The sequence below is a fragment of the Apaloderma vittatum genome, unplaced genomic scaffold (genome assembly GCF_000703405.1).
Source record: "Apaloderma vittatum isolate BGI_N311 unplaced genomic scaffold, ASM70340v1 scaffold6552, whole genome shotgun sequence".
NCBI lineage: Eukaryota > Metazoa > Chordata > Aves > Trogoniformes > Trogonidae > Apaloderma > Apaloderma vittatum.
In genome coordinates this window covers 80,265-104,041 of record NW_009705161.1, presented here as the reverse complement: position 1 = coordinate 104,041, position 23,777 = coordinate 80,265, and the positions used below count along the sequence as shown (strand labels likewise).

General features: G+C 40.6%; 1 protein-coding gene across 1 annotated transcript in view; it reads right to left on the bottom strand.

The window, feature by feature from the left end:
- Positions 1–23,777, bottom strand: part of SPTBN5 (spectrin, beta, non-erythrocytic 5) — a 93,457-nt gene that overhangs the window by 6,898 nt on the left and 62,782 nt on the right. The window contains 19 exon segments of the mRNA XM_009865286.1: positions 340–516; positions 1,475–1,664; positions 3,299–3,516; positions 4,033–4,188; positions 5,203–5,397; positions 6,124–6,328; positions 6,859–7,055; positions 7,443–7,655; positions 10,814–11,000; positions 11,169–11,425; positions 12,159–12,296; positions 13,918–14,064; positions 14,696–14,786; positions 15,807–15,979; positions 17,364–17,441; positions 18,253–18,441; positions 20,398–20,560; positions 21,187–21,308; positions 22,781–22,894. Of these exon segments, the coding sequence (XP_009863588.1) occupies positions 340–516; positions 1,475–1,664; positions 3,299–3,516; positions 4,033–4,188; positions 5,203–5,397; positions 6,124–6,328; positions 6,859–7,055; positions 7,443–7,655; positions 10,814–11,000; positions 11,169–11,425; positions 12,159–12,296; positions 13,918–14,064; positions 14,696–14,786; positions 15,807–15,979; positions 17,364–17,441; positions 18,253–18,441; positions 20,398–20,560; positions 21,187–21,308; positions 22,781–22,894 (3,210 nt within the window).

The following is a 23,777-nucleotide window of genomic DNA, read 5'->3' as shown; positions in this document are numbered from 1 at the left end:
CTACAATGTGCATTCTGCCTGCTGTACATAAAATAAAGAGCTCAGATAAGAACCTTTTTTCCTGTAAAGCCATGTGGTACCATGGCTTCCAGCTGTTTACATACAGATGAAGTATCTGGATTCCAGCTTGTGCTAGACACAGAGTTTCTTCCTGCCCTACAACACGTGCATCTTAAACTCTGTCTTGTACCGGAATTAACAAGTTATCAAGCCCTCTGTGCAAAACATTCTACCACTCAACAAGAGGCAGGTAAAAACCCTTTTTCCTTTTGAAACAGAGTCTTAACCTGACAGGAAAGGTTGAACCCCCAGCAATAGGGTTGCACTGTTGTTACTCACCCCATAGCTCGGATCTGAAAGAAAGCTTTCCTTGGCAGCCAGCCATGCTTCTGCCTGTTCCAATTCTCTGCGGAGCAATTGGATCTCCCAGTTTTCTTCATATAACTCTTTCCTCATGTCCCAGCTCTCCTTTACCTTCTTCATCAGCTCTGACAGCTCCAATAGTTTTTCTTCAATCTAGAGAAATAACATTCACAATGTCAGGAGGTTTAAAATCCAGTCAGGCTTTTACGGGACAGTCAACCTGCCCTCATGATGCAGAGGATGATAATTCGTGGTGTTAACACAGTTTAGAAAGGACGTCTGTGTCCTCATTTTTATTTACTTGGATTCATTTAGCCTGTTATGTTGTATAGCTATATATTATAATTGCATGCGCATTCCACATACCATATGACCAATATTCTGCTACATGCTTTCCTGTGATGAAAATTTATACCTGGGCAATTTGTATTATAGAACTAGTGAGAAGCTGAAGATTTAACAAATACTTCCATTTATGGCAAGGCAGCAGTGGAGAGCCTTAAACCATGGAAAGTTCTCTAATTCTTTCTACAACAGAAGTAATTTAATCTTGCAAAAATTCTGAAGATGGTTTTGACAGCATGATCTCTGGATCTACAGACAGTATCAAGACAAACTTGGGGCCACTGCAAAGGTCAAAGTCTAAACGTACATAGAAAAGGGGATGACAAAAATTCTAACATTCTTGTTCCTTCGACTCTATAATATTTCTGAAGAACTACACACTTTCTGGTATACTCAGGGACATCACTCCATCCTGCAGTTGACTGCATCGTGATGTATTTTATCCTAGGTCTTGGGTAGTTAAATGCTACAATCTCATTGTGCGGCACATCTTTTCTGTGGAATGGTGATACCTCCCTATCCCTCCACACAGCCATAATCAATCCACTGGCTATTCTTTTATAGTCAGCTTCAAAGTCAGTGTTCAGAGGAGTAAGAACTGTGTTTTCTTTTTCTAGGCATCACAGAGTCTGCAGCTTTTAATGTTAAAGAACCTGACTGCCCGGTTCTGTCCTGTTTTGAAAGCGAGACAAAGCTGCACCTCCTGTCTGTTTAATGTCATCTTTGTTCACTCTGGTTTGTAAAATATTTTAACTCATCAACACACCTCTGCGGACATGAAATGCCCATTCTTCATCAGGTCACCTCCTGCCCGCTGCATTTCTTCGTATTTTAGCCACTGCTTCTCTATCTCACGCTTGTACTCCTCGTGTCGCTTGATAAGGAGCTCAGCTCCCAGGACATCATTTGCCAGTTCCTCAGATATCACCAGTGCGTGCATCTCATTGGCCCAGGCCCTAAGGAGTAGAGTCAAAAGGGTAAAAAGGGAAGGAATTCGAGGCTGTTGGATACTCAGGAATGCACATTATCACGTGGCCGCGGATAGATGAACACAGATTTTTCTTTGCTCATAGAAGATAAGAATAACCAAATACATCGATGAAGGTTCGCTCATGCATCTATGGATTTTTATAGACAGGACTCCCCGTGCTGGTTCAGTGTTGGAAAGGCAGATGCAGCATCTATATGTACTGAAGCACTGCACATTCAAATCCTCAGGAAAAAAAAGTGTAACTGTAAGTGTCTCGTCTGTACGCATTGGCAATCATAGAATCATAGAATGGCCTGGGCTGGAAGGGACCTCAGAGATCATTTAATCCAACCTCCCTGTCGTGGGCAGGGACGCCTCTCAACTAGATCAGGCAACACAGAGGGACCAACACTTTGACACATGGTACAGGGACACAGGGACTTTCACATGTCCATCTCACCTTAGCCTCATGCATGAAAGTATTTCATACGCACACAGAGCGCTTGTGCAGAGAAGCATATTGATAGATACTTCGTAAGGAAATTTTTCTACTCCGTGAGCCTCATCTGCGTCTTGATTTACCTGAGCTCAGGATTTATGCCTTAGCAGAGTTAATGTCCAAGAGTCAATGGTAAACACTTCCCTGTCTTCGTATTTCTACACCTTTCATGGATTAACTCTTTCATTAACTACACCGAATTAAAAATGTCTGTATTTAGTCTGTGAGAAATCCTATTTAAAAACATATTTTCCATCAAAAATGTATCAACTTTGATGAAAATGAAATTAAAATGATAAAATATATTATTTTAGTGTTGGTCTGACACTTTGAATATAGCATATTTCCATTAATTATTTAAATTTTTGCATTAGATCTCTGCTTATACAAAGGAAGATGCTTAGCTTAACACATCTTTTTAGAAAAGATATGTTTTGTAGATGCTTTAAACACACAGCATGTTGTTCTAATTCAGATTAAAAAAGGGAAAAAAAACATGTAATGTCCCAGCAATTGAACTCTTGCAAAAAAATGATCCCTAACAAGAAGGGACAGAAGAACGTGCATATGGGCAATGGCATTAAAAGTGCATGCAAAACACTTTCAGAACTAACATGTTCTAGGTTATCTTTGTTGTAGTTGTCCGTTGATTCTGGGAGGACCAGGCACTGGTGTCTGAACAGGTGTGCAAATTACGTGACTCTCTAGCAGAGACTCCCCCACCTCCCTACAGAACCAACGGTATTTTCAGTTGGAATTGTGAGTCTACTAAATCTATCTAGAGTGACCAAATTCTCCAAGACTGTCTAGGAAGAAGTCTAAAAATCACAGAATGCATTGGGCTGGAAGCAACCTGTAAAGGTCATCTAGTCCAACCCCCTAACGTGGGTCTGTCACACACACTGTGCTGGAGTGGAGTGGCACAGTAACCTCCAAAGTGTGGTCAATTCTGTGAAGTGCCATTGAGAAGATGCCACATATTATTATTCAAAGAGATTTGCAAACAAGCTGCAGAGCACCTCAGACCAGAGTAAAACAGCTAACAGGTGTAATTTAGAAAATCCTTTTTGGGAAAGACAAGAAATGAGGTCCACTGCCAAACTCAGTAGGCCAACACGTACATCAGCTCCCTGCAGTCATTGAAGTAGAGCTGGACTTGTTCTGCCTGGCTCAGTCTTGCCTTCCTCTCCAGAAACTTCTTGTCCAAGTTTTCCCAGCACTCATCCACATCTGTGAGTCTCTCCATGATGTTTTCCTTGACTTGCGGGTATGTGCGGCTGAGGTGCCAAGCTTCTCCCCGAATCCGTTCCAGCTCTTTCATGATGGCTCCTAGATCTCTCTGGAAAAGAGATAGAATGGATTGCAAGACCAAGTTATTACTTACACTTACTGAAAGTGGATTTTAAGGATGATGTGTATCTTTTCTAGCCACTGGCTGCGCATACAGACCATCAAGAATTTTCCACTCAGTTTCCTCCAAAGGCATTTTAGCATTCATCATCAAACATCAAAGAAGTTTCTTTAGACATGACACACTGATTATTTTGGTAAGTGTGGAGCCAAAGTGTCTTGTAGTTCAGATGACACTTTTGCAATTACAATAACAACTTGGAATAGATTTTAAAAAAGAAGCTCATCTACAGAAACAAAAGCATTAACAAAAGAATATCACAATGTTAAAACCAGGAGGAAAAGGTCCCTTTCTGTAAAGGTCCCTTTCTGTGAAGCACAATATTTCAGGATGCCACAAATGTTGGCCTGCAAACAAGGCACTTGAGAGGATTTCAAATCAAGCATCAGTCTTTTTTTTGCCATTTATACTTTTCTGCCACTGCTTCATGACAGGTTCCCTTACCTCTACTCCCTCAAGCTGGCTGAGAAGCGTCTGTACACCTGGAAGATCGTACCCGTAATCTTCTATATCCACCACTGCCTCTTTCTCCTGCATCCAGCCCTTTACTTCATCCACATCATGATCATATTGATGAACTTGCTGGGCTGCTCTGAGATTCTAGAATAATGAAACAATTTACCGTCAATATTATTTATCATGTCTGAAGCACACAAAAAAAGGGCAATCCCAGTATGTGTCCTAGTGCAGCACAGATTAAACAAGAGTGGGAGTGAAACACCTTCCCAGTTAAGTCACCTGAAAACGAGATGTACAAGCTGACCTGATTTCCACAAGCTCTCTTTGTCAATGGAAAGAAACAGATGTCTCCTAAGACCAATTAATCCCTAGATAAGAAGAATGAACGAAGTGGAGAGCATGAATTGTGCTCTAAAAGTAGCTCTCTCAACCACAGAAAGTGCCCTAAAAAACGTGCACGCAGTAGAGGCCTACACTGCCAACAGTGGAAAAATAAGAGGAGTGAAAAATAAATTTTCTGAAATGCGAGTATTAAAAAGTGTTCTGTTTTACATTGAAACTATGTATTATATTGTCATGCATTTTCTGCTGCTAATAGACAATAGTGGGCTTGAGCTTTATAAGCTAAATGTGCATGCAACGGTCGTGGAAAAAAGAGTTGAGGACATCTGACATTTAATGTTCTCCTTAAAGCAAACAAAAATGTTGAGACCTATGTGTCCTCTCTGCTTTTCCAAACACATCCGTGACTGCAGTTTCATGAGAGGGGGTGAGCTGATTTAACAGCTAACTGCTGCCAAAAGGTAGGGCGTTTGGCTGAGTGTCCTCTATCACCTTCTCTCCCATTCCCCCCCCTTGACTTCAAGTAACTAAGTCAGCAAAAAAAATCTGGAGTTTTCACCTTGTTTAATAAGCAGAAATAGTTCCATAAAGAGCCAACGACTGCCAGAGCCAGCCTCCTGTTAGTGGTGGTAAACTGTTAGATTGGCTTAGGTTTCCAACAAACCAGAGCTAGCAACGAACGAAGGAAAATGGAATTACGCTAGGCTGATAAATATCTTTCAAGAATAAGCCTTGTTTTTTTAACATGAGCAATGCACTGGTTTGGGAAAGAAGGACACAGCAAAGTGCCCCAGATTTTCATGCATTCCCTACCTCTGTCCTTGTCTGGATGGCATGGCATAGTTTCTCCCATGTCTCATTGATTTGTTTTGTTCTCTTCCGTATAACGTCCATCTTGCTGTGGCCTTCCTTCTCTAATTTAGACGCTAACTCGTTTAAGGAGACAACTTTGGAATGTCCCAGAGGTCTCGTCTCATTTACAAAATCTTTAAACTTTTTCTCCAGCACCTGTGGGATAAATGGGGATACAGACTTAGATACAACAATTTCTGCCTACCTTTACAAGAGAGGCAGAAGGAATCACTTTCTCTGTACTGTTTAACTCAAAACCTATGTATTGCAGTCTACAAGTGCAAATCACTTGATAAACCCAGATGACCTGGAGACAGAAGGCAGCATGTATTATCTTGATCATTTAACATCTTATGTCACAGAGGAAAAATCAGCCGCATCCTGACAAACAGAAGCTGCCCAGATCAAAAGCTAAGAAACGTAAACTGCTAGGCTGTCACCATACGTAGCTTTTGCTGAGGACTGGACACTATGAATTATACCTCTCGGCTCTTTGTACCCTGAGGATAAATTTATCCTTGAAATCAGCAGCTAGAGGTACCAATGACACAATCCAGTGTATTCCACTGAAAGTGTTATGAGACCATGGCCCTGCTCATGTAAAATTTTATAGGGTCTGTCAAATTTAAAATCAGGGCCAGCAGTGAGCTGTGCTGACCTCACCTTATCCCAGGAAAAAGCTTTCTGATGCACCTACTTTTTCTGTTGGATGATGCTGCCTCAGAGAAGCCTGGATAAGTAGACAGAAATCAGTCTGATCTTTTGCTGCAGAAGTAATTTGTTTGCTTAGTTTTTGTCACTGTAACATGTTTCACTGTGATTACAGCAAACATATTCTTGCTTTGCCACACAATGCATACAATACCTTTTGTTTTCTTTTACCTCAACATCATCTAAGTCCTGGCCATAGTCATCAGACTCTGCTACAGGCTGTTTACTGGAAAACCATGCATCCACCAGCTGGAATTCTCTTTCAAACTGATAGAGCTGGAATTGTTCTTGCAGGCGCTTTCTCTGGGTCTCAGCCTTCTGCAGTAGAGACTGATAGTCTGCTAGGATCCCCTGGAGCTTTGAAAGTATGGCCAGACTGCAAAGAACAAGAATCAGACAGGTTGAATTTGCAACACCTTTGAATTACAGAGGAAGCCAGATAACATCATGGAGTGAGTTCTGACAAGCCGTTAAAACCAGCCGGTTCAGGAAATTAAAGTGTCTCATATGAATGACTGCTCTTTTCACTCCCTCATCCCCAGATATAAAAACAAACTGGGAATAAAAACCTATGAGGAGTGTTTGTTTTCTTTCCTAAGCACTGTTTTTTGAAGCTTTATGGTAAATGAGAACTAGATGACAGTTCCTGGGAACAGACAATCAACAAAGAAACTGATCTGCACTGACTGGCCTGGTGTTAAAAAACAACAGGCGTGAAAATATTAAAACAGTCATGAAGCTTTTTGGGGGCTGAGTGTGTGTGAGTGCTGTGAAGGAGGGATGTCCCTTGGATTTGTATTTCTGAATGAGCCATCAAACAGCTACTGAAGGTTGAACTTTTCTGAACTTGCCTTCTCTGGGAATTTCTGATAGACCTGGAGCAGAAGCCTTTTTTCACTTTCCTACCTCTCTGGGCTGTCCTTGTTAATTAAGCTGGCTCCCGTTTCTTGTACTTTCTCGATGCGGGGCCTGAAACCATCCATGTCAAGCTTGGTAGCTTCAAGTTTACGAAGCAAAGCTTGTGTGGATTCTTCATTCTTCCCATAATCAGAGGTCTCCAGAATGAAGCTCCTCTCTGCCAGCCACGCCTCCACCTCCAGAAGCTGTAAAAAAAATACAGGGATGAGCCTGAACCCAGCTGTGGTTTAGGTTAAGACAAAGAAAACTGGAGAGCCGTGGTGTCCAAAGAGGCATATTGGTGAAAACAGAGAGCAGTTTAGGTGCCTTCCTGTATTGCAATCTAGCAGACACTACTCAAAAAAACATGTGTACTCAGAACCCAGTAATTATGATTAGCTGTTTATCCCTCACTGCAGTTAGCTGGAAAAGTAACTGTTACTTCTCCACAGTATCCATATTTGCTAGACATGAAAAATCAGGACAGTAAGAATTCTGGTCCTGTCTCATCACTTCAATCCATCCAACAATATAGGTATTAGTTCTTTTAAGCAAAGAAAAAGCAAAATAATGATTTTGTGAACTATCTTTACCTCATTCAGGAACAGATGGGCCTCATACGACCGCATGAGCTGCTGTCTCCTCTCCAGAGCTTCTGCCTTCAAGGTCTCTACAGAAGTCTCCAGCTCCTTCAGATGCTCCATAATTTTGCGAGAGGCTGAGTGGCCTCCCCTGACCAGTTTCTGGCCTGTATTGAGCACTGCTTTGGTCAAAGCATCCCGACTGCTGATCTCATTCTCCAAAATCTGGAAAGAGTAAAATGACAGACCCAAAATAAAAGCTATGGACACTTTAATGTCAGGTGATGTAGTCATGTAATTCCAGCATAAATTTGTTCTCTTTGCACAAAGATGGGTCAGAAGTACAAAGACCAAGCGAATGTTTGAAGTGCAATGGAAGAGTTTTGGGGCTGAAGGAGTGATTATAGAAATCCAATACAGCCATGAAGTTTGGCCGACAGTGTGTATCCACCTCAGAGTGTGGAGGGAAGAGGTTCCAGCCACAAACCTCTTAATCTGTAGGTTCCACCAAAGTACACCCATTTCCACCCTGTTACACAGTGTTTCATAGAATCATAGAACCATAGAATGGCCTAGGCTGGAAGGGATCTTAGAGATCATCTAGTTCAACCTCCCTGTCATGGGCAGGGACACCTCTCAACTAGATCATGATACTCAAGGCTCCATCCAACTTGGCCTTGAACACCTCCAGGGAGGGGGCAGCCACAACATCTCTGGGCAATTTATTCCAAAGTCTTGCCGCCCTCGTACTGAAGAATTTCTTCCTAAGGTTCTTGAATTAAAACATGCCCATGGAATTCACCTGCTCATCAGTATTTATCACTTGCCAACACCTTTGTAGAAGACGCAGCTTTGCGTAACAGCCGTTTCAAATGCTGTGGCTACACATAGTAGCAGGCAGCCAAGAAAACAAGAAGAGGTGAAAGCTATCAGAACCAGTTCTCAAAGACTTTGCTTGAAATGAGTTTTTGAAGACTGGTAGATTTAAAAGTCATATTCATACCTCCATATACCCCTAATACGATAATTGCCTGGACGCTCATCATCTGTTCTGCAGGCGGGTGTGCATTCCACGGCTACATAGGCCTGAACACATTCAGCATGAACCAACCCCACCATTTTACCATTGGTCTGGTTATTTCCCTAGCCAGGAAACAGGCAGGTTCAGAGTTAGCTTGCCGAGCTGAGTTAATGTAAAAGAGACACCCTCTCTGAGGTGCTTTTTCAAGTGAAGTATCAAACTTGGCTGGAAACGAGCTCCGATTCTAATCTTGCCTTTAACTTCCCCCTATTAATTTCAAGACAACCACTATGTTGTGGAAAAGTGACACCATATCTGACCCCAGCAGAATGGAACCCAGTGGCAAAGATTATAAAACATCTTGTACTCTGAATTAATAATAAGCTAGCAGCATGAAGAACAACTTTGCAGTTGAACATTCAGGAACATGTATCCACAGTACTTCATTTATAACAAGAAGAATTTTAAAAAAAAAGAAAAGAAAAAAAAAAGGAGGAGGGAAGTGAGGCAAACACCGTTCCAAGCCAAGCAGCTGTGCGTACGCATATTATATTTGTGTGTAAATACAGTTTTGCAAGACAGATTTTTTCTTTTTTTTCCGCAAGTTGATAGATTTCAAGTGCAATCTCTTTCATGGTAACGAACCAGGGACCGAATTTTGCAAATCTGGCTCATTAAGACAAACAATGAAGGGTGGAAATAACAGCATATTCAATTCTTGACTGCCACGTTACATCTGACATTTGTTTGCCTGTAAGCCAACATTAAAAAAAAAGATGTAAGATGCCAGCTGCTAAAAGACTGAGAATTCAAAGCCTATATTTTAATTCTGTTTCCATAAGAATAGGAAGAAACTTGGCATTTTATTATGCACTCTTATTATGGTCTGTATCTCCCATTCTCACAGTTCATTGAAATATTTTGAGACTTGGCCAATTAACACAAAGATAATTGCAGCCTAAAGCAGTATCTGGACTGTTCCTTCACTTATCCCAAATATTTTCTCACCTTAATTCCACTGAAGCATCCTTTCTTCTGTAAACCTAATTACTTCCCCTATCATGTGAATCAGCTCATAATTTTTAGGAGCAGTTGCACGCATACCAACATCCACACTTTTAATCATGATGAAAAAAGCTTTTTGTTCTTACTGTACCATTTCAAAGTCAACAACTGCATCTTGCTTAAATACAGAATTTTTAAAAACATAAGAATTACACCAAATACTAAGAAGGTGCAAACTATTAAGAATATACTCATGGGTCTTAGTCAGGAGTATTCTGGAAGATGCATTTAAATACATTTTTACCATTTTTTATTAAACTGTGAGTACACCTAGGATCAATCAACTTTTTAGAGACTTCATTCCTGTCCTAGTATGTCACTTGTGATAGTCTTGACTTTTTTCCCTGGGCACATTTCAGTATTTATGTAAGTTCAATTTTTCATGTGTAGACATGTAAATGGCACCAAATGCTTGGCCTTACTCTCTGTCTCTACGTATATATACACCATACACATGCCTAATTTTATAAGAAAGTCTATCTTTCCAGGCCTACTGCAGATTGCACAGATTTTCCCCAGATGCACTTGACCTGGCACTTAAATGGGCTGTCATTTGCTAACTTTAAATACTAATAGCTGCTGGAAAAATTTAACAGGCTTTTTTTTTTTTTTCACCTCATGTTTCCTAAGAGACAGTGCTCCTTACCAAAAAACAATTACAAAGGCAGCTGCTGCTTTATTGGTATTTGAGATGACAGTGTTCCAGGCACTGCTTTCTTTCATGGCCCATCTGAACCTGGTGAAATAATTCAGCAGCTATCTTGAAAGCTACCACTGGAATGAAGGTCAGCTAAGGATCATCATAAGATCCTGTTAATTCCCTCCCTTTAGAGTAGAAAGAGTTTTGGGGAAAGATGCTTTCCTGGGAGCTCATACTGAGGCATGTGAGCAGTGAGTTTGCTTGGATGTACTTACTGAGTTTCAAAGCATATTTGTTAGGACATCTGTTGTCCACAGAAGCTACGACACCATGCACAACCGTGTGTAAAACCAATTTGGTGTTGCAAAGGCTGGGTTTTGAACTCAGTTCACAGAAAGTGCCAATGTGTCCACAGAGATGTATATGGCATGGCAGCTACACCCTTGCAATGACAAGCAGCACAGAATCCCACATGCTCCCACGTCGTGGACATATCCTTTGAAAAACTTTGTTATTATCAGACAAGTATAACAGCAAAACCTGGCATCATGGCTCCTGTTAGCCAAAGCACAGCAGAAGAAGTTTGCCTGAGGCAAATTAAATTTTGTCTTCTCCCTTTGATTCTAAAGATTGAGAATGGTTCTCACATGACATTACCTGGTGCTTCTCTTGTAGACTCTGAACAGTTGCCAGGGACTGGCCATAATCCCTAGAGGAAGCCATGGCGAGCTTCTCATGAACCCAGGCCAACTCTTCGTCAACATCTCGGAAGAACTGGTACTGAAGTCTGCTGGCCTCCAGACTCCCATGTCTCTCCTGCAGAGGATCACGTAGACTTTTGTATCTGCAAAATGTAGAGGAAAACCAATGAGGACAGCAGACTGATAAGGAATGAATGCAAACCTCTGTTTTCAGAATGAGGTAGAACCGGAAAGAAAGCAATGTGTGAGGGAGAAAGAGACCAAGAAAAGTCAGAAAAAGATGACACAAGACAGGCCAGGCGCTCACACACCTCCGTACCAGTTGATCCACTCTCTCTTCTAGTTCATCAGCAAGGAAATGCTTCTCCTCCTGGAATTGCTGAACTGTGACCAAAAGCTCTTGCAGCCGGTCCCTGTGGTGAGCAATATCTTCCTCCAGTTCCTCTTGTTTCTTCAGATGACTGTTCAAAACCACGAGATCATTGCTGATATATGGTGCTTTCAACTCATTTTCCACGTCATCCAACCATTTCTCCATATCCTCTATATTTCGCTGAAAATGAAGGGCCTGAAGACGAGCAAGAAGAAAAGGTCATTTAAACCTTTAGGACAGACAATATGATATAAAAATCTTGGTCACAATTACAGTGGCCAGTAAGAATTGTGGATAAACAAGGAGAAGCTTCCCAGTGCTCAGTCAACTCCTTCCAGGTATGACGGTGGTCCACATGAAAAATTCATTCAGAGTGAACACAAGAACAGATGCAGAGAACATCAAGAACTAATTTTACTTGCATTGCACAAAAACTAATGATGGACTCAGTACCTTAAAAGAAAGCTATATCAAGGGAGAGTTCTATTGTATACCCACAGAGTGTCTGACAGTCCATGCAAAACACACAGTTACGAGAAGTCACGTGTCTGGAGCTAGAAGAATGAAAAGCAGCTGTGGGGCTTCTTTGCCAGTGTGTTGGAGAAAAGATGCCACTGGGGCAGATGCAGAAAGTTGACATATATAAACGAGCACATTTTCCCTCAGTATCCCTCTTTGGAATCCTGATCTAAACCAGCAGCAGAAAAGAGAAGGGAGCCCAGCTTATGAATCTGTTTCCCTCCATAGCGATCTCCAATTCTGATTCCACTCAGTCAGGGCACCGTTAGCAGTTTCTTTGTTCTAAAGGTCTTGAGGAATCAGGTCTGATTGTATCAAGTAACACAGTCATAGACAAGACGTGTGGCAAGGCAGCTGTGCTCTGTCTGGAAATGATACCCAAATCTAATGCCTGGCATCCCTGTATTACCTTGTAAGCATCCTGCAGCTTGGCCCATTTATCCTGGCAACTTGCTAGCAGTTCTTCCCATAGCTCTTCCATTTCTTGTAGTATGGACTGAATGGCTTCAGGGGCATAGTGCCCCTCACGGAGCATCTTCTCCCCTTCCTATAGCAGAGAGAACAGTCAAAGTTTTCTTCTTTTGCTGAATGCACTAGAATATATCACATTTGCCTCTGTAAACAGGGAGTACTGGTGCTGCTGTGTAAAGGGCTGGCTGCAGCCCTCACTTCTTGACATAAGAAAGGGAGGCTGCAGAGAGAAAGGATAAACAGATAAAGACAAAATGCTTATTGAAATTAGGGCAGAGACCAATTTTCCTGCTTTCCTGGCCTCTAAAATGATTTGAAATTCTAGAAGACAATATTAGAAAATTAAGAGTAAAGAGACTCTCCACTGCACAACTGTATTGTCTAAAAGCTGGCAGGGAGCCTATTTGCAAGCACTCATTTTTTTCTGTCGTGTCTCACATTCTATGATCACTGTTTGAGATTGCCCAGTCACCTGCCCTTTTCTATTCCCTTTCTTGTACGTTATGCAAGAAATATCTCATCCAAGTGAACCACTGCATGAAATAATAAAATCTTTTAACCATGTACCATTGTACCTCTGTACTGTGTAATAAAAGTCTGTCTGCATTTCTAATCCCTGAGCTGCAGATGCTTAACGGGTTGGCAGAAGCGGTAAAGGGGGCACAGGCAAGACCTCCATCAGGTAGGATGAGGAGAGTCTGTAGGTATATCCTCAAGTTCTGATTAAGTTTGCTTTAGAAAGTTAAACTGAGAAGTTTCTACATTTTGGGATGGGGAAGAGGAGGCACAGTACGAGAAAGATGCTACACCAGGACAGCAGATGTTAATTTTCTTCCAAAGAACAACTAGTAAGGCTATTTCCAACAAAAAAGGCATGGCATCAAGAAATAATGAGAAAAGAATGTGCAAAAAACTCTCTAAAACCAGATCAATTCCGCCTTGTAACTCCACCTTTTAACCTCTCTCTTGTGCTTGCACGCAGAGGGGTTAAAAGGGTTTTTTAAAAAAAAAATTTAAAAAAGAGAAAGGGTTCTACAATACTGGATGTAGGCAAGTCTGAGGAGGGAATCTACCTTTCATGCTTAGTAATCTACTGCAAAATACAGCTAGTAAGCACTGTGCTGAAAATAAGGTTAATAAACAAGGAACAGTCTGTCCTTCCAAACTCGTCATCTGATCACAGCTTCTGCCAAGTATCTGACAAAGCTTGTCAGACTTCCTTCATCTCTCTCCTCCTAGCATGCATCTGCAAAGGCAACACTTGAAAACTCGCTGTGATCCTTTTTGTTGGATACATCTTAGCTGACTTGTTGGAAGTGTGCCTCCAATCAGCTAGGTTCCCTGCGGGAAAGGAAGAGAGGTACCTCTAAAGCGGCACTCACCCCAGAAAGCAGTCACCAAAGTCAGTGGACTGAGTTTTCCATTGAAAGCACCTGTCTCTTTGCACTGCATACACAGTGAATATAGGTAGCAAGCTCACACTAGACAGTAAGAGAGAGGTTGAAAGAAACCAATGAACACAAAGTTCTTGATGGACTACAAGAATAAGTTTCTCAGTCCCCTCAGAGACAACATGAGCCATGTCAATGAAGGAACAGTGATTGCCCCTTGCATGATCGAGATCACTGTAACTCAGACTGTTTGCACAGCCTATCACACCAGTTGCCCACCCTCACCATCAACCCTGCTTCTCTCACAGATTTGATGGAGTCCAGGTGATTTCTGTTGGCCATGATCTCTGCTTGGAAAGTCTGGTGCTTCTGCAGTTTGGTCGGCAGATTACTTGGATCTTTCCAGCTATCATCCTGGGCAATGCTATTCTTCTCATTGATCCAGGCAGCCACCTTTGGTGGGGAAGAACAGAAGTCAATAAAACCTCCAGGTTTTCCTCAGCTCCAACCTGCCAGGCTCTCCTCTAACAGTTATAATATATGGCACTAGTGAATGGGGACACAAATGAGTTGTCCTTCTGAGGCTCTGCTTCCCTGAGCTCCTCCTGTCTTTCATCATGAAATCCCCCCAGTTTACCAGCACTGTTACCTGGAAAGGGGGCTGTTTCCATGAGATAGTTCTCATGCAGTGAAAACCATGTGTGTATGTGTACATGGGGAAGAAAAGGCGGTTATCTCCCTATTTCTAATCCACTGGCAGTTTCTCACAGGAAAAGAAGTGATTTTGATTTTTCTCTTCCTCTGAATTTGAAAATGGTGACACATTCTCTTCCAATGCATTTATTTCTTCTGCACTTCACTGGCATCCAATGAATAGTAGATCTTTCATCTAGTGACAGGAGGGAAGCTGTGACTCGAAAGCTGAAAAATATCCTTTCACTCTTGTCCTCATCTTTCCCAATATCACCTCATTCCAGACTCAGTTCCTTGATTTTTCTCACAGTAAATCCATTCAGGGATTCAGATCTATGCAGCGCAGTATGTTTTAAGAAATCAGAATACCATGAATCCTGTGTAATTGTACCTCAAAGGAATTCCTCAGCAACTTCTGCAGAAGCCTTGATTCTTCTAGCAGCTGTCTGCGAGCAGCAGCATTCTCCATCAGTTTCTCTTTTCTACGATGAAGACAGATGTGTGAGGTAAAAGCCATAGTGAATTAAGTAGGATATGAGTTTTCAATTTTCATCTCGAAAAGAGACGTGGTCTAACAGTCCACTGTCTAGGAGAGAAATATCCATAATATGCAGCCTCCCATGATTTGAACTGTCAGAAAAGATGCTCAGGACATTATAGGAAGGATTACTAGCAGATAGATATGTTTAAAGTACATAAAATTCCTAATATGCTATATCTGCCTCTAGGCATAACCATTATCACCTTTCAGGGTTCAAGACAACATGAACTTGGCATGCTTCTTTTATGGAAAGCCTATGAGTATGATGGTATTTGTCACTCATAAAACAAAGCTACAGCGTCTTTTCATCTTTTTTTTCCAAGTGTGAACCTGCAGCACTTTATTCATGTTAATGCAGGCATGAGGTAGCTTGATCATATTACTAAATGCTTATGTTCACTTAAATTGTAAGGGACCTCCAATCTCTCTTTGTAAATGTTATATCTATTCATCTACCATAGCACTAAATACAACTGCCTCTGCATTTAAGATTTACAATACACAACATGCTAGGAGAAATAAAGTAATCCACAAGAAAGGATAGGATCCTCTCAAAACAATTGCCCTAATGGAAGGGCTTTAAGATCAACCCCATTAGAGCAGTGAAAAAGCAGTAGTGTAGCAAATGACCTTTCTTGATGTTATTTTAAAATATCAAGTATTTAATGCCACAGCGGGTCTTTTGTTTGCAGCACTGTCTCTAAGGCCTGGCCAGGATACAGAATTACAGGAAAACTGCCTTTTTAAAAATCCTGCACCATCTCAGCCGTATTTTGAAAACCTCCTAATGAAATATTGACTAGGCTCCAGCCAATTTGGCAAGTCCACAGTACAAAGCGCAAAGCCGAGTAAATGCAAAGCAGTTCATGGTTCTCTTCAGTCTTGTAAAGGTATTAGTCACATGGGGAGAGTCTCTTTACAAAAAAGACGGGTGGCTGACACGGGTGGGGTTTGACTTCACCTCTTCAGAACAGCCTGGCATCTGTTGGTGATGTTGTCCGAATCGTAGTGCTTGTACTGCTTGAGCTGCTGAGCAAACGAAGCCATCTCATCAATTTTCTCCATCTGAGCTTCCAGGGCTTTTTCAAACTGCGTGTGTTTCCGCTGTAGACTCTCCACACTGGACACTGAGTCCTGGATAGAATTCAACAAAGGGAAGCTGCTTTCAGTCAGAGTTTTTCCATCCGAAACACCGATAATCCAGAAGCTAAATGGCATTTACCTCACATTTGCAAGCTCTCAAGAAAGTTAATTGGTCTTTGAAGCTTATTGGCATTGAATCTGAGACTTGGGGCCGAAATAAAGGTCTGTGCATGAACACAGGCCGTTATTTATGGGTAAAACCTGAACTACTGGATGCTTAGCTTCTCCTAAATATTGTTGTGCTGCATAGAACACATCACTTCTCAAGAGGCTAAGCATCAGCTCCTAATTGTAAATCAATCTTAAGAAATGCTATTTTGGAAGGAAATGTGGGATGCCAAACTGAGATCAGAGTTAAGTGAACAAACATGTCACAGAGAAATTAAAATTAGAGCCTCGGTTTCAACTCATGATATTTGGAAGAGCTCAGATCCAGACTTGAGCTTGAGAACTGGAGACTGACATTACAGATCATTTGGAGAGAAACACAGAATTTGACTTGTAACATTTGCGAATCCCGTACTTGATGACTCAGAGTTCTCTTTTCAGCACCCCTCTGCACTTTTAATTTTAGAATCAGTGGTGTCAAAATGTTTTCACTGCAGTAAACTCTCCTTTCCAACCATTCTACAGGAAGCAATAAAGCTCACATCAAATAGGTCAGAAAAAAACCCAAACTTCTGGGTGCTTACAGAAGTAATTGGAAGTGAAAATACAGAGAATTTTCTGTACACTGCTGAGCTAAATCTGACTGGAAAATGGGTGGCTCCTTTTAAGTCTTATATAATTCTAAGGAGGGATTGTAAATACATACCTCGAGGCTGAAAATTACAGAGACGGGCACCAGCCACAAGTGTTATGTTTTTCGTATCTTTTGTATGAATTATGCCTACACCGAACCCGAGATGTAAATGTAGTTTCTGCAGAGACAACTAATTTGATAGCACTACCTACACAAGGTGGAGGGTAAGCTCAGCGTCAGAATGTATATCCAGCTTCTTGTACAGCTTTTGCAGCCCAAGCATTGGTCTGTGCTTTCAGTTATTGGTGACTGAGGCAGGTAATTTAAAGTTGCCCTGGGTATGTCAGCAGTGACAACAAGTGACGACTTTCACACTGCTGGCAAGTGCTTTGGGGTCAGTTAAGAGAGATGCTGTCTCCTTTTCCTGCCGCCATCGGAGCAGCTGGACTCTGTCATTACTCTTGGGGCTGGGAATCCTATCCTGTGTAAAGTATCAAGGGAAGAGATGTGATTCCAAATTGCCAACAAGAAGGAGCAGTAGCTTCAGAAGGAGAAAGATCACGGATGTTCAGAGAGCATCGAACATTTCCTCTAGAGTGACTGCAGAGAAGGCAAATTTTTCAGAGCACTTACCCCCAAGTCCTCATTAGCTAGGAAAGCCTCTTTGCTGCTGAGCCAGCTCTCAGTCTGTTCCACATAGCCATAGAATTTCTGTATGAGGGAAAAAAAGTAGTCATAAACATGGTGTAAAACGTGGCAGAGTATGCTGAAAAAATCCCAAACTTCCAGGGCTATTCCAAAAATTAACCACGCAGTACTGGATGGCAGTAAGCATTAGATGCTACAAAACCCAGGTGAATAACAATTATTAGTTTACCTTCCCTTATAATATGATTATTGCTTTTTGTCTTAGATTTGTTTTAGACATGACTAGTAGCACCAGCTGTTATTTATGGTACTTGACACTCCCCATTGTAAAATCTCCGTTTCAGTTATTTCTAACTTTTGCCAACAAACCATTTGAGCAGAAATTTTGAGATGACTGTTACAGGGAAGTATTTCTGGAAAACTGCAGCCAAACCTTGAATAATAGCCAGGGAAAAAATACAGTATTCCGTCCATGTTAAATTTCTCTTCGGAACTTTTTTTTTTCACATGCTTGCTTGTCTCCATGCTTTTTTGGGGGAAAGTTATAGAATTTGGTAGAATAGTGATATTTCATTTTAAGTACATGCCTTTTGCCGGCTGCATGAGAGTTTGACCAAATTTTGCTAAGTTTCATAGCCTTTGTAAAACGTATGAGCACATATTCCACAGAAACTTCCTTGATTTGTAAAGGTATAATTTCTAAAAGTCTTGCCATCACTGAAGGTGCTTGGCTCTCAGAATGCCTTCTGGAAAATGGTGAAACATACGTTAAACACTGGGTATTACTGGCATATCTTTCATTATACTGTCTTATAAATTGTCAGGAAAACTGTCAGTGGCACGTGCGTTCACTCTTGAATGTCTTTTTACTCACCTGTAAATCCTGTGCCTGGAACAATTTCATATACCGCTCTTGCCATGCTTGGATTAATTCAGACCAGGCTTGCTGTAGCCTGGAGAGGGACTGGTGGATCTCAGGCGTTGCGTAGTGACCAGAATTGGCAAGTTCTTGACCGTAGTTACCGAGAGAGTTGAATCTTTCCAATCGTGCTTCAATCTCCTCCTAAAATATATTACTAAGGCGATGTCAAGGGTTTATGGAATGCCAGTTATTCAGAATACAAGCCTTAAGGGGAAGAGCATGGGCTGTAACTTTGCAACACTAATATTTGTATGGAAAAGCATTCATCTTTGAGCAACATTAGTGAAAGAGCATAGAATTGCCTAAGAGAAAAGAAACATGGACAATAAATGATTTCATTGCTCTAGGAACAACTGCTTTCCTACAAATCAAAACTGGGAATAAATTAGAAACAGGTTAAAAAATGTTTAGATATAAATGAACAGAATTTTGAACATCCATAGTACTGTATTTTCCACTCCAGGCTTCCTACATAAAAATGATTCTTATGAGAAACAGTACCCATAAGTTTTGCTTTCCTGTTGAATAAATTGGCATCAGATTATTAAATTACAGACATGGTTTTACTTTATTTTGTGCTTCCTGCATAAAGGTGATTCTTATGAGAAACAGCGCCCATAGGTTTTCCTCTCCTGCTAAATAATTTGGCATCAGTTTATTACACTAAAGACACGGTTTTACTTTATTTTGTGCTGTTAAAATGAAATACATTTAACTTTTTCATCTGGTCTGAGGAGTGAGTTATGCCTATATAACGAATTCTGAAGGTGAAAGCCTTGCAAGCGAGTATGATCCCAGCAAACTGAATGTGGAATTCCTAATGCAAACAATTTGAAATAAAAATAAACATGCACTGATTATTAATTATTAATAATGTATCAACTCATAAACCACCTTAAAAACTATGGCATGTACTATTACATGTCTGAAGTTAGGACTGCTATTTTTAGGGCGCTTTTAGGGCTTTTTTAGGGTGGTGGTGTTGCTCAGTCACAGATAAGACAGCTGTAGGATGGCTGTTCTATTTTTTTACATTCAGATTAGCACCTTGACTTCAACTCTAGCCTCTCCTAAGGAGTTTGGTTTGAGCCATTAACTTGAGTGAAGAGCACTACCTCAACTTGTCTTGTCTTTAATTCTAGTTTAGTCAACCCCATACAAAAGAACATGTTGCCTGGATTCCTCCTTTACTGTGTGACTGTCTCCTTAGAGCCATTTGGGTTCCTTACTAACAGATTTTAAATAATTAGATCTTGCTACCACCTAGATTTGGAGTACATCAGTGGTTGAAATGGAAGACTTTGAAAAACAAGGGGACTTCTTTAGGTACTTTACACTAAACTCAAGGCTAGAAAATTAATTGGAAGCTACAAACTATCTGTGCTAATAATGGGACCCAGAAAGCTCTGGATATTAACCATGATGGATCCTGGGAACATGATTTTTAGACAAAGTAGTAACTGTGAAGAAAACGTAACACAACAGCTGCAAGATAGCTGGGAAGCTTGTGAAAAAGTAAAATACTACCTTTTGTCTAAGGTTAATTAACAGTACTGTTTCTTTTAGAAAAACCACCAAGAATATTAGCCAAATTAGCCATCAAAAGATTGTGTGGTGATCAGTTCTGGGACATGAAGTGTTTCAGAACTGAATGTGTGTAGAAACCAATGGTAATTCAGTGTCCTGTGTGAGACCAACTGCCGTTTTTATTTTCCTTTCAGGCATATGATGTTTACAAGACGAAATTCTAACTTAAAGTTAGAATTAAGTGGCATTAATTTTTTGGCAGTTTGAACAGAGAGATTGCCAGTGAGCATGTTTTGATACCGAAATGGCTTTTTACCCACTGGTGTGGACAGCAGTACCAGTGAGAGCTAAGGAGGATTTTGGAGATTCTTTGCAGAGACATGAGCTGCCAAACAGCCCACAGGACAGCTCTGCACTGTGTAGGTGACTTCTGTCCCGAGCCTGTTATTGAAGACAGTCTTCTCACCATCTTATTGACAGATGCATGCAGCAAAATTCTGCTGTGTCCACAGCAATTAGTTCCCATGGGAAAGATTCCCAGTACGTTCAATTGGAAGCAATGATACTTGCCTTTCTCTCCTGATGTTCCTCAATCATGCTTTCTGCTTCATTTGCACTTTTAGGAAGCCCCCCCGCCTCCATTAAGCCTCTGATGTTTTGGGTCCAATCTAGCATCTCCTTCAGCTCCAAGTTAAACTTCTGCAACTGATATGACGCTGCCAGCTTCTCCTTCCTGCAACACAACGTGCAGTGCAGTTCAGTGTTATCCAACACAGAAATCTCTAGCTGCCTCTCCATCCCCATTTGCAGAGGAAAGTATGATAAGAGAAGCCAAATGCAGTGAATCCAAGTCTCCTAGCTTTTCCTCACAGCTCATAAACGTCCCAATGTTAAACCAAAACCACAGGAGATGCACGCTGCCTTGGAGATAACACCCTTATCTTACTATTTACATCAGGACAAGAAAGGTAAAAAAAGGCTTCATAGCTGTTGCTTCCAAGAATGATTACAGCTCAAGCCTGAGACTTTCTTATTTTGGAAAGATTTGAGAAAAAAAATCTTTTAGAACTGTCCAAACCCAAGTCTTTCTTCATGATATATTTAATCTGATAGTCTAGATTTCGGTAACATTATTTAGTGTGTAAGTCACAAACTCATCGCATTAGTTTTCCCAGTCACATAAGTGGACCTTTTCTTGTACCAAATCACATGTGTTTCAATGCAGGTGCCTTAGCTGTCTGTATTAACTTTCTTAAGAATCCTCAAAAACTTTTGAAAGGTGCCTGGCAAGCAGATCTGAGACCCTAAGGAGCAGCTTTACTCCTGCTGAGATCTGTTTAGACCACGAGAAGCCTTTACCTTTGTCTGGCCTGTCCCTGGAGTCGTAGCCAGTTGTTTTTCATCTCCTGTTTTTTCATAGTCAGTTTGTCATTTATGGACGGATTCCTTGTGGAAAGGCGGAAAGATTCCAATTCCAATGGCTGGAAAGAGATTTATAGTGCGATGAATTTATGCCAAATAACTTATATTCATTCCTGAGTTTGCCTTTCAGGAAAAATAGTTAATTTTAATATCCCAGCTGTCAAAAGTAGGCATTTAAATTACAGTAACAAAACATACAAAGGGACCTGTTACGTGCAAAAAAACCCCATATGCATTTGAGCAATCATTCATGTGAAGAAAGATTTGTGTGTTGCTTCATATGCACAAATGCTAATTTACAATTAAACAGTTTTGCAGAATAGGGACAAACATACAGGAAAATGATATGCTAACCTTGTAGCTTTAACTAAGACGGCTAACAAAAGCCATGAAAATATGGCAGTACATAGAAGCAACAAAAGTTGCCTTTCAGTAGAAGACTCAAAAGTCATTTCGGGTAAAAGCAGCACCAAAACACTGCTTTCAGTATAGACTTCTGTTTGGTGCTGTTTTCCTTAACACAGACTGATAAACACTCATCAACCCAGATTTTGAGTTGGTATTTTTCTTGCAAAACTCTGAAATTCTTCATGAAAATGAAGAATTTTAAATTATGCAGAAAGGAAAATATGGATTAAAACCACCCCAGCATAAGAAAAGTACAGGTATTGTATTTCGTACATGTTATTTGTGGCAGCGTCAAAAAAACTAACCACCAAACCTTGCTCATCTTTCTGTTCCCATGCAGCACTCCCCCATTCAGCCTTGCTAACGCTATTTACAGAATGCCAGATAGTAATCACCCACGTTGCATATGAGAATTAGCTAACAAAATCACAGCATGTGGGGAGGATCACACGTACTGCCACCATTTGCAAACTATTGCGAAGGAAAAGTTTAGAGAAAGTTTGCAAAAATATTTTTCTATATGAAAAGGCTTAATGCTCTGGTCAGCAATGAAAACTGTGAGAGATTGTCACAGAGTTTCTGCTGCTGCTGCTCAGCTGAAACATTTATTAAAAATATGCAGTTACATAGGAGGTCAGAACCATATTAAATGCTCACGTTTATTCCTAAACTATGCAAACTGGCCGTATTATAAAAGTCAGAGTTGATTAGGCAAGTAATCATAACCTAGGATTTCTGATTTTAATGTCTATGTCAGAAAAATACAAATATTGTGGGGTTTTAGTTCCAAACAGAATTAAAGTCATGATTTTGGCTCGAGTCAGTACAGAAATGTGGAAAAAGGAAGAGTTTAATTCGGATTCCACACTCCTAAAAGGTACAATATGACTTGTAGGCAAGGGCCAGAGAATCAGCCAAGATGTTAAAAAGGGACTTCTCTTTTTACATTTGGTGCATCAGGAAGAATAACATTTGATAAAGTAGGATTAAGTATTTTACTGAGAAGAAATGTGTGCTGCATTTGCATTTCAGTGCAATTCGTACTAGTGGATCTTTGCACTATGTTTCCAAGAAGTAAAAATGAACTTTTTTACAGTATCCTCTGTACTTTCTCACTTCTTACCTCCATTTTGGACTTAATAACACTGATTTCTCTCTCCATCTCTTCATGCCTTCGAATCAGGTTTTCCACACTTTCCACATCTTTCCCATAATCCAGTGCCTGTATCAGTACACTCTGGAGAGGGCAGTAGGATGTGCAAATGTCGAAGACAAAAAAAAGCAAAAGGACCAAATGTTACTTCCTTCAGATAGTGTCCTCCTCCACTTCTTTGTATTGTCATCTGAACGTTCTTACTGGTTTTTTAAATATCAACGGGGCAACTTGTCTGAACTCCTTACAGAGATGGAACAAGAATTCACAACTCTTTGAACAGTCCAAATCCTACTTAAGGTGCCTCTGGTCATTCACATATAAAACAAAGACACGAAGGCTTCCCTGCATTTCTCAGTCTTTCTTTCCCCTCCTTTTTTTTTGTCTCTGTTTACAAAAAAAGCCAAATATTCCCCATTAATTTATGACACACAAATTTTCAAATGTGTTGTATGAAAATACAGAAAGTAAAGTTGAACTTCAGAAATGAAAACCCATATAATGAAGAAATACATTCATAAACATAATTACAAAAGCTTCAAACCAACAGCCTTTCAACCTTAAGAAGTACCCCTATGCATTTGCCTACTGACTTGCAGACAAATTAATATCATTTGTTACATGGGTGAAAGAATTAGTTTTTATATAGCCTTTTTCTTCTATTAATCTCAAAATTAGGATCCATAATAGGCATTTTTTACCTTCATTTTCTGAACTAGTTGAATGAACTAACTTTGAATTTGGAGCACCGGAAGTTGCTATATTCAGGCTAAGTAGATAATTTGGGAGAAGTTCTATCGTAGCTCAGCTAACTGGCTTTTGGTGTTCAGAGTCAACTTAGCTCAGCACTGTCTGAAGGAGATGCACGGCTGTGTCAATAACACAGTAAAAAAGAGGTACCAGTCCCTTAGCTGCTCACATTTGTATCCTACTTACTGCATCTTTCAGTGCTCTTTTTGTTTGAAAG